Source organism: Phoxinus phoxinus (assembly GCF_949152265.1).
Source record: "Phoxinus phoxinus genome assembly, chromosome: 13".
Lineage (NCBI taxonomy): Eukaryota > Metazoa > Chordata > Actinopteri > Cypriniformes > Leuciscidae > Phoxinus > Phoxinus phoxinus.
The window spans coordinates 297501-308386 of record NC_136888.1 but is presented as its reverse complement, the minus strand read 5'-3'; the positions used below and the strand labels follow the sequence as shown (position 1 = coordinate 308386).

The 10886-nt window shown below is 52.5% G+C and overlaps 1 protein-coding gene across 1 annotated transcript in view; it reads left to right on the top strand.

Moving 5' to 3' along the window:
* Positions 1 to 692: 692 nt before the first annotated feature.
* asb2b (ankyrin repeat and SOCS box containing 2b) overlaps positions 693 to 10886 on the top strand; it is a 19319-nt gene continuing 9125 nt past the window's right edge. Inside the window, exons 1-3 of the mRNA XM_079633165.1 lie at positions 693 to 1225; positions 6624 to 6760; positions 7049 to 7204. Coding sequence (XP_079489291.1) covers positions 1113 to 1225; positions 6624 to 6760; positions 7049 to 7204 — 406 coding nt within the window. The 5' untranslated portion in view covers positions 693 to 1112. The remainder of the gene's footprint in view (positions 1226 to 6623; positions 6761 to 7048; positions 7205 to 10886) is intronic.

Genomic DNA, 10886 nt, shown 5'->3' with positions numbered 1-10886 from the left:
ACGTACACGCACGTATTCACGTGTGTTATCTGTCGTGCTTGTCAGTCTCGTCGGCGAATGACACATTTGGAGCGCCATACGTGTGCGTGTGTGTGTGTGTGTGTGTGCGTGCGTGCGTGCGTGCGTGCGTGCGTGTGCGTGTGTGTGTGTGTGTGTGTGTGTGTGTGTGTGGGTTGAATCTGACACTGCATGTGAACTGACTTTTCCTCAAAACTGTACATTTAGGCAGATTTACATATTTCAAAAATAGTCTTTCTTTTTTTCAGTGCGTGTGTGTGTGTGTGTGTGTGTGTGTGTGTGTGTGTGTGTGTGTGTGTGTGTGTGTGTGCGTGCGTGCGGAAGTGCGTGTGCGTGCGTGTGTGTGGAAGTGCGTGTGCGTGTGCGTGTGTGTATGTGTGTGTGTGTGTGTGTGTGTGTGCGTGTGTGTGTGTGTGTGTGTGTGTGTGTGTGTGTGTGTGTGTGTGTGTGTGTGTGTGTGTGTGTGTGGAAGTGAAGCTGAACTGAGGATCGTGTCCATAAAAGGCATCAGAGCTGCATCTGACCATCACACATGTGGAAACACTGCATGATTAAACACAGTCCAGTTTCTTTACCATTTCCTCAATATTACGGTACATGATTTGCATAATCAGAAAACCTGTTTGCCTAAATATGTAACAAACAAACGTCATCACCTGACACGCGTGAGGCATCAAAGAATATCCTGAATCTGACACACACACACACACACACTCACACACACACACACGCACACTGTAATAGTTAATGTGGAATGATGACAGATCCAGAATCTGAACTGGAAGTGTCAGTTCTTGTGTAGTGTTTACTTCTCTTTCTCTTTCTCTTTCCGAGGAATCTAAACACGAGCTGGTGATCTGATCATGAATCAACATGTCCTCCTCCTCTGCAGCTCTGCTGTTATCACACATCTGAGGAGACACAGACAAATAAGGAAACCTCCAGTCCTCACGTGTCGAGAGGAACTAAAATTAACCCAGTGAACGAACAGCTGAGCGCTGAACACACACACACACACACACACACACACTCACACACACGCTCGCGCGCGCCTTTGTCTGTCCACGCGCGCGCTGTGACAATAACACGACACGATGACACGATTCACTTATGCCGAATATATCTCTTTATTTCGAACAAATGACACAAAACGAAACTCGTCGCCGCAGAAAACCTCATCATCTGAGAGAGACGTCGAGCCGTCAGAGTGAGTCCTTCAGTGTGTGTGTGTGTGTGTGTGTGTGTGTGTTTACTGTGGCAGTTTATTCACCAACAGAACAAGCTCAAATGTTTGAGTTACCACGGTTTATAAATTAGAATATGTGTGTGACAGGTTTGCTCCTGCATGACCTTCAGCTGTCACTCTAAACCGGGTGTTTGTGACAGCTCAAATCTCGCCGTGTTCTGTGTGGACCGGGGCTAGTTGTCACAGTCAGGCTGTTGAGTAATGTCTCTTTACACACGTTCACATCGAGCCCGCTATAGTCATCTGTGCGGTGAGCTGTCGCTGTGGACCTGCTATAACATCCATATTACGGGCTTTCTGGCCACATGTGAACGTAAAACGACTACGAAATGTCCTATTACAATTTAAATATATATATATTACAAAAAAATATATATATATTTTGGCCATCAGAAATATATACACTGCAAAAAATGCTTTTCTTACTTAGTATTTTTGTTTTGTTTCCAGTCCAAATATCTAAAAATTCTTAAACCAAGAAACGTTTACTAGAGAAGTAAAATGACATAAGAAATGATTTTTTGTTTTAAAATAAAAAGAAAGTAATTTAAGTAATTTTTGCTTAAAACAAGCAAAATTATCTGCCAATGGGGTAAGAAAAAATCTGAATTTGAATGGAAACCAAGAATTCTTTTCTTACCCCATTGGCAGATAATTTTGCTTGTTTTAAGCAAAAATTACTTAAATTACTTTCTTTTTATTTTAAAACAAAAAATCATTTCTTATGTCATTTTACTTCTCTAGTAAACGCTTCTTGGTTTAAGAATTTTTAGATATTTGGACTGGAAACAAAACAAAAATACTAACTAAGAAAGTATTTTTTGCAGTGTAATCAGAAATAAAACACAGGTGTGTTCAAATATTCCTTAATTGTCTTAATGGATGTCTGTGTGCGTTTCTTTTATGTCGTAGATATTACAAAAATAGGATTATGTAAATGTAGCCTGGAGGACAGAACTCACTTAAATATTTCAGTTTAAGAGATTTCTAAAAAAGCACTGGAGAAAACAAGCATTTATGCGACTGAGCCATGGGCGTTGGAACCATTGTATACTCTTTAAGACCAATGATATTGGACCACTTTTACATTCAGTGCATATGTGTCTGTTAATGCACTTTTCAGAGCGCCGTCAGTCAAATCCATTCCACTTGAGGGATGCCTAATGAAGTAAACTCCAATTCCGCTGAAATCGCTATATTATATTTCTCAACGAGCCGATGAAAATATCCGCCCGCTTTACCCTTCCAGTCAAATATTGCGTTGCAAACATCAATAACAACTTTAAGTTAATAAAGTTCACAGTAATTTAATACTGTGAAGCTGCTTTGATACAATCTGTATTGTGAAAAGCGCTATACAAATATTCTTGACTTGACTTGACTTAAGTTCTCAATGCTGGCAAATGAGCATAGCCCTGTCTCTGAGCCCCTGTGACGACTAGCCCCGTCTCTGAGCCCCTGTGACGACTAGCCCCGTCTCTGAGCCCCTGTGACGACTAGCCCCGTCTCTGAGCCCCTGTGACGACTAGCCCCGTCTCTGAGCCCCTGTGACGACTAGCCCTGTCTCTGAGCCCCTGTGACGACTAGCCCTGTCTCTGAGCCCCTGTGACAACTAGCCCCGTCTCTGAGCCCTGTGACGACTAGCCCCGTCTCTGAGCCCTGTGACGACTAGCCCCGTCTCTGAGCCCTGTGACGACTAGCCCTGTCTCTGAGCCCTGTGACGACTAGCCCCGTCTCTGAGCCCTGTGACGACTAGCCCCGTCTCTGAGCCCTGTGACGACTAGCCCCGTCTCTGAGCCCCTGTGACGACTAGCCCTGTCTCTGAGCCCTGTGACGACTAGCCCCGTCTCTGAGCCCCTGTGACGACTAGCCCCGTCTCTGAGCCCCTGTGACGACTAGCCCCGTCTCTGAGCCCCTGTGACGACTAGCCCCGTCTCTGAGCCCCTGTGACGACTAGCCCCGTCTCTGAGCCCCTGTGACGACTAGCCCCGTCTCTGAGCCCCTGTGACGACTAGCCCCGTCTCTGAGCCCCTGTGACGACTAGCCCCGTCTCTGAGCCCCTGTGACGACTAGCCCCGTCTCTGAGCCCCTGTGACGACTAGCCCCGTCTCTGAGCCCTGTGACGACTAGCCCCGTCTCTGAGCCCCTGTGACGACTAGCCCCGTCTCTGAGCCCTGTGACGACTAGCCCGTCTCTGAGCCCCTGTGACGACTAGCCCGTCTCTGAGCCCCTGTGACGACTAGCCCCGTCTCTGAGCCCCTGTGACGACTAGCTCCGTCTCTGAGCCCCTGTGACGACTAGCCCCGTCTCTGAGCCCCTGTGACGACTAGCTCCGTCTCTGAGCCCCTGTGACGACTAGCCCCGTCTCTGAGCCCCTGTGACGACTAACCCCGTCTCTGAGCCCCTGTGACGACTAGCCCCGTCTCTGAGCCCCTGTGACGACTAGCCCCGTCTCTGAGCCCTGTGACGACTAGCCCGTCTCTGAGCCCCTGTGACGACTAGCCCCGTCTCTGAGCCCCTGTGACGACTAGCCCCGTCTCTGAGCCCCTGTGACGACTAGCCCCGTCTCTGAGCCCTGTGACGACTAGCCCCGTCTCTGAGCCCCTGTGACGACTAGCCCCGTCTCTGAGCCCCTGTGACGACTAGCCCCGTCTCTGAGCCCCTGTGACGACTAGCCCCGTCTCTGAGCCCTGTGACGACTAGCCCCGTCTCTGAGCCCTGTGACGACTAGCCCCGTCTCTGAGCCCCTGTGACGACTAGCCCCGTCTCTGAGCCCCTGTGACGACTAGCCCCGTCTCTGAGCCCCTGTGACGACTAGCCCCGTCTCTGAGCCCCTGTGACGACTAGCCCCGTCTCTGAGCCCTGTGACGACTAGCCCCGTCTCTGAGCCCCTGTGACGACTAGCCCCGTCTCTGAGCCCCTGTGACGACTAGCCCCGTCTCTGAGCCCCTGTGACGACTAGCCCGTCTCTGAGCCCCTGTGACGACTAGCCCCGTCTCTGAGCCCCTGTGACGACTAGCCCGTCTCTGAGCCCTGTGACGACTAGCCCCGTCTCTGAGCCCTGTGACGACTAGCCCCGTCTCTGAGCCCCTGTGACGACTAGCCCGTCTCTGAGCCCTGTGACGACTAGCCCCGTCTCTGAGCCCTGTGACGACTAGCCCCGTCTCTGAGCCCCTGTGACGACTAGCCCCGTCTCTGAGCCCCTGTGACGACAAGCCCCGTCTCTGAGCCCCTGTGACGACTAGCCCCGTCTCTGAGCCCCTGTGACGACTAGCCCCGTCTCTGAGCCCCTGTGACGACTAGCCCCGTCTCTGAGCCCTGTGACGACTAGCCCCGTCTCTGAGCCCTGTGACGACTAGCCCGTCTCTGAGCCCTGTGACGACTAGCCCCGTCTCTGAGCCCCTGTGACGACTAGCCCCGTCTCTGAGCCCCTGTGACGACTAGCCCCGTCTCTGAGCCCCTGTGACGACTAGCCCCGTCTCTGAGCCCCTGTGACGACTAGCCCCGTCTCTGAGCCCTGTGACGACTAGCCCCGTCTCTGAGCCCTGTGACGACTAGCCCCGTCTCTGAGCCCCTGTGACGACTAGCCCCGTCTCTGAGCCCCTGTGACGACTAGCCCCGTCTCTGAGCCCCTGTGACGACTAGCCCCGTCTCTGAGCCCTGTGACGACTAGCCCCGTCTCTGAGCCCTGTGACGACTAGCCCCGTCTCTGAGCCCTGTGACGACTAGCCCGTCTCTGAGCCCCTGTGACGACTAGCCCCGTCTCTGAGCCCCTGTGACGACTAGCCCCGTCTCTGAGCCCTGTGACGACTAGCCCGTCTCTGAGCCCCTGTGACGACTAGCCCCGTCTCTGAGCCCTGTGACGACTAGCCCCGTCTCTGAGCCCCTGTGACGACTAGCCCCGTCTCTGAGCCCCTGTGACGACTAGCCCCGTCTCTGAGCCCCTGTGACGACTAGCCCCGTCTCTGAGCCCCTGTGACGACTAGCCCCGTCTCTGAGCCCCTGTGACGACTAGCCCCGTCTCTGAGCCCCTGTGACGACTAGCCCCGTCTCTGAGCCCTGTGACGACTAGCCCCGTCTCTGAGCCCCTGTGACGACTAGCCCCGTCTCTGAGCCCTGTGTCGACTAGCCCCGTCTCTGAGCCCTGTGACGACTAGCCCCGTCTCTGAGCCCTGTGACGACTAGCCCCGTCTCTGAGCCCTGTGTCGACTAGCCCCGTCTCTGAGCCCCTGTGACGACTAGCCCCGTCTCTGAGCCCCTGTGACGACTAGCCCCGTCTCTGAGCCCCTGTGACGACTAGCCCCGTCTCTGAGCCCCTGTGACGACTAGCCCCGTCTCTGAGCCCTGTGACGACTAGCCCGTCTCTGAGCCCCTGTGACGACTAGCCCCGTCTCTGAGCCCTGTGACGACTAGCCCCGTCTCTGAGCCCCTGTGACGACTAGCCCCGTCTCTGAGCCCCTGTGACGACTAGCCCCGTCTCTGAGCCCCTGTGACGACTAGCCCCGTCTCTGAGCCCCTGTGACGACTAGCCCCGTCTCTGAGCCCCTGTGACGACTAGCCCCGTCTCTGAGCCCTGTGACGACTAGCCCCGTCTCTGAGCCCCTGTGACGACTAGCCCCGTCTCTGAGCCCTGTGACGACTAGCCCCGTCTCTGAGCCCTGTGACGACTAGCCCCGTCTCTGAGCCCTGTGACGACTAGCCCCGTCTCTGAGCCCCTGTGACGACTAGCCCCGTCTCTGAGCCCCTGTGACGACTAGCCCCGTCTCTGAGCCCCTGTGACGACTAGCCCCGTCTCTGAGCCCCTGTGACGACTAGCCCCGTCTCTGAGCCCCTGTGACGACTAGCCCGTCTCTGAGCCCTGTGACGACTAGCCTCGTCTCTGAGCCCTGTGACGACTAGCCCCGTCTCTGAGCCCCTGTGACGACTAGCCCCGTCTCTGAGCCCCTGTGACGACTAGCCCCGTCTCAGAGCCCCTGTGACGACTAGCCCCGTCTCTGAGCCCTGTGACGACTAGCCCCGTCTCTGAGCCCCTGTGACGACTAGCCCCGTCTCTGAGCCCTGTGACGACTAGCCCCGTCTCTGAGCCCTGTGACGACTAGCCCCGTCTCTGAGCCCTGTGACGACTAGCCCCGTCTCTGAGCCCCTGTGACGACTAGCCCCGTCTCTGAGCCCCTGTGACGACTAGCCCCGTCTCTGAGCCCTGTGACGACTAGCCCCGTCTCTGAGCCCTGTGACGACTAGCCCCGTCTCTGAGCCCCTGTGACGACTAGCCCCGTCTCTGAGCCCCTGTGACGACTAGCCCCGTCTCTGAGCCCCTGTGACGACTAGCCCCGGTCAGTGATGATCTGTTCTCCCTCAGGCTGATCTGTGCGGTGCGGAGAGGAGATGTGCAGCGAGTGACAGAACTAGCATCGGTGTGTGACGCTGACGACTGGACGGCACTGCATGAAGCCGCTCACTGCGGGCAGACACTCTGTGTTCAAGCGCTGCTGAAAGGTAAATCACTGTCTCACACACACTTGAGTTCTTAATTACTGTCTCTCACACACTTGAGTTCTAAATCACTGTCTCACACACACTTGAGTTCTAAATCACTGTCTCTCACACACTTGAAGAGCCACAGGCTGTTTTTCTCTAACCTTTCACAGGAATTTCCAGAAAACAAACCCATGCACTTGTTGAACAGGTTGAGCCGCTCTAGTGTTGTGTTTTACTGCTAGTCATTGGTCATCTACAGCAGTCCTGGTGCGTGTGCTGATTAATAATGTGTGTGTGTGTGTGCAGCTCGAGGCGTGTGTGTGGACAAGCGCACGCTTCAGGAACAGACGGCTCTGATGATCGCAGTTCACAGACGACACCTGGACTGTGTGAGGATTCTTCTGGAAGCAGGAGCCGATCCTGATATCAGCAACAAGAACAAAGAGACCCCGCTTTATAAAGGTGCGTTCATTCAGGTCGTTCAGGGGTCGTTCGGGTCATTCAGGGGTCGTTCAGCTCATTCGGGTCATTCAGGTCATTCAGCTCATACAGGTTGTTCAGGTCGTTGGGGTCATTTAGGTCATTCAGGTCATTCACTCATTCAGTCGTTCGGGTCATTTGGATCTTTTGGGTCGTTCAGGTCATTCAGGTCATTCTGATCGTTCGGAATGATTAGGGGGATCGTTTGGGTCGTTCGGGTCATTGAGGTAATTCAGGTCATTCACTCATTCAGTCGTTCGGGTCATTTGGATCTTTTGGGTCGTTCAGGTCATTCAGGTCATTCTGATCGTTCGGAATGATTAGGGGGATCGTTTGGGTCGTTCGGGTCATTGAGGTAATTCAGTAATTCGGGTAATTTGGGTCGTTCAGGTCATTCAGTCGTTCGGGTCATTTGGGTCGTTCAGGTCATTCAGATCATTCAGGTCATTCACTCATTCAGTCGTTCGGGTCATTTTGGATCTTTTGGGTCGTTCAGGTCATTCGGGTCGTTCTGATCGTTCGGAATGATTGGGGGGATCGTTTGGGTCGTTCAGGTAATTCAGTAATTCGGGTCATTTGGGTCGTTCGGGTCATTCGGATCATTCAGGTCATTCACTCATTCAGTCGTTCGGGTCTTTTGGGTCGTTCAGGTCATTCGGGTCATTCAGGTCGTTCTGATCGTTCGGAATGCTTGGGGGGCTTGTTTGGGTCGTTCGGGTCGTTCAGGTAATTCAGTAATTCGGGTCATTTGGGTCGTTCAGGTCATTCAGATCATTCAGGTCGTTCGGTCATTTTGGTCATTCAGGGGTCGATAGGGTCATTTGGGTCATTCGGGTCATTCAGGGGTCGTTCAGGTCATTCAGCTCATTCGGGTCATTCAGGGGTCGTTCAGGTCGGTCAGGTCATTCAGCTCATTCAGCTCATTCAGGTCATTCGGGTCATTCAGGTCATTCGGGTCATTCAGGTCGTTCAGGGGTCGTTTAGCTCATACAGGTTGTTCGGTCATTTTGGTCATTCAGGGGTCGATCGGGTCATTTGGGTCATTCAGGGGTCGTTCAGGTCATTCAGCTCATACAGGTCGTTCGGGTCATTCAGGTCGTTCAGCTCATACAGGTCGTTCAGGTCGTTCGTGTCATTTGGGTCATTCGGATCATTCAGGTCATTCAGCTCATACAGGTCGTTCAGGTCATTTGGGTCTTTTGGGTCGTTCAGGTCATTCGGGTCGTTCTGATCGTTCGGAATGATTGGGGAGATTGTTCAGGTCATTCAGATCATTCAGGTCGTTCGGTCATTTGGGTCATTCAGGTCATTCACTCATTCAGTCGTTCGGGTCTTTTGGGTCGTTCGGGTCATTCGGGTCATTCTGATCGTTCGGAATGATTGGGGGGATTGTTTGGGTCGTTCAGGTAATTCAGTCATTCGGGTCGTTCAGGTCATTCAGATCATTCAGGTCGTTTGGTCATTTGGGTCGTTCGGGTCATTTGGGTCATTCAGGTCGTTCGGGTCATTCAGTCATTCGGGTAATTTTATCAGTGTGTCTGCGTTCCTGTGGGATTCATTTCCCACCGGAAATCGCTTCCTTTCCTCACTTCCTTTACTCGCGTCCTTTCCTCGCTTCCTTTACTTGCTTCCTTTCCTCACTTCCTTTACATGCTTCCTTTACTCGCGTCCTTTCCTCACTTCCTTTACATGCTTCCTTTACTCGCGTCCTTTACTCGCTTCCTTTCCTCACTTCCTTTCCTCGCTTCTTTTACTCGCGTCCTTTCCTCACTTCCTTTACTCGCGTCCTTTCCTCGCTTCCTTTACATGCTTCCTTTCCTCGCTTCCTTTACTCGCTTCCTTTCCTCACTTCCTTTCCTCGCTTCCTTTCCTCGCTTCCTTTCCTCGCTTCCTTTCCTCACTTCCTTTACATGCTTCCTATCCTCACTTCCTTTCCTCGCTTTTGGGTCGTTCAGGTCATTCAGGTCGTTCTGATCGTTCGGAATGATTAGGGGGATCGTTTGGGTCGTTCGGGTCATTGAGGTAATTCAGTAATTCGGGTCATTTGGGTCGTTCAGGTCATTCAGTCGTTCGGGTCATTTGGGTCGTTCAGGTCATTCAGATCATTCAGGTCATTCACTCATTCAGTCGTTCGGGTCATTTTGGATCTTTTGGGTCGTTCAGGTCATTCGGGTCGTTCTGATCGTTCGGAATGATTGGGGGGATCGTTTGGGTCGTTCAGGTAATTCAGTAATTCGGGTCATTTGGGTCTTTCCTCGCTTCCTTAACATGCTTCCTATCCTCACTTCCTTTCTTCGCTTCCTTTCCTCGCTTCCTTTACTCGCTTCCTTTCCTCACTTCCTTTACATGCTTCCTTTCCTCGCTTCCTTTACATGCTTCCTATCCTCACTTCCTTTCCTCGCTTCCTTTACTCGCTTCCTTTCCTCACTTCCTTTCCTCGCTTCCTTTCCTCGCTTCCTTTCCTCGCTTCCTTTACATGCTTCCTATCCTCACTTCCTTTCCTCGCTTCCTTTCCTCGCTTCCTTTACTCGCTTCCTTTCCTCACTTCCTTTACATGCTTCCTTTCCTCGCTTCCTTTACATGCTTCCTATCCTCACTTCCTTTCCTCGCTTCCTTTACTCGCTTCCTTTCCTCACTTCCTTTCCTCACTTCCTTTCCTCGCTTCCTTTCCTCACTTCCTTTACTCACTTCCTTTCCTCACTTCCTTTACTCGCGTCCTTTCCTCGCTTCCTTTACATGCTTCCTTTCCTCGCTTCCTTTCCTCACTTCCTTTCCTCGCTTCCTTTCCTCGCTTCCTTTCCTCGCTTCCTTTCCTCGCTTCCTTTCCTCACTTCCTTTACATGCTTCCTATACATGCTTCCTATCCTCACTTCTTTTCCTCGCTTCCTTTCCTCACTTCCTTTCCTCGCTTCCTTTCCTCGCTTCCTTTCCTCGCTTCCTTTACATGCTTCCTATCCTCACTTCTTTTCCTCGCTTCCTTTCCTCACTTCCTTTCCTCGCTTCCTTTCCTCGCTTCCTTTCCTCGCTTCCTTTACATGCTTCCTATCCTCACTTCCTTTCCTCGCTTCCTTTCCTCACTTCCTTTACTCGCTTCCTTTCCTCACTTCCTTTACTCGCTTCCTTTCCTCACTTCCTTTACATGCTTCCTTTTATCGGTGTCGGTATGGAGTAAATGTGTGTGTGTGTGTTTCTCCTCATGTGCAGCGTGTGAGCAGGAGTTTGTCGGTATGGAGTAAGTGTGTGTGTGTGTGTTTCTCCTCATGTGCAGCGTGTGAGTAGGAGTGTGTCGGTATGGAGTAAATGTGTGTGTGTGTGTGTGTGTTTCTCCTCAAGTGTATTGTGTGAGCAGGAGTGTGTCGGTATGGAGTAAATGTGTGTGTGTTTCTCCTCATGTGCAGCGTGTGAGCAGGAGTGTGTCGGTATGGAGTAAATGTGTGTGTGTTTCTCCTCATGTGCAGCGTGTGAGCAGGAGTGTGTCGGTAGGGAGTATGTGTGTGTGTGTGTGTTTCTCCTCATGCGCAGCGTGTGAGCAGGAGTGTGTCGGTATGGAGTAAGTGTGTGTGTGTGTTTCTCCTCATGCGCAGCGTGTGAGCAGGAGTGTGTCGGTATGGAGTAAGTGTGTGTGTGTGTTTCTCCTCATGCGCAGCGTGTGAGCAGGAGTGTG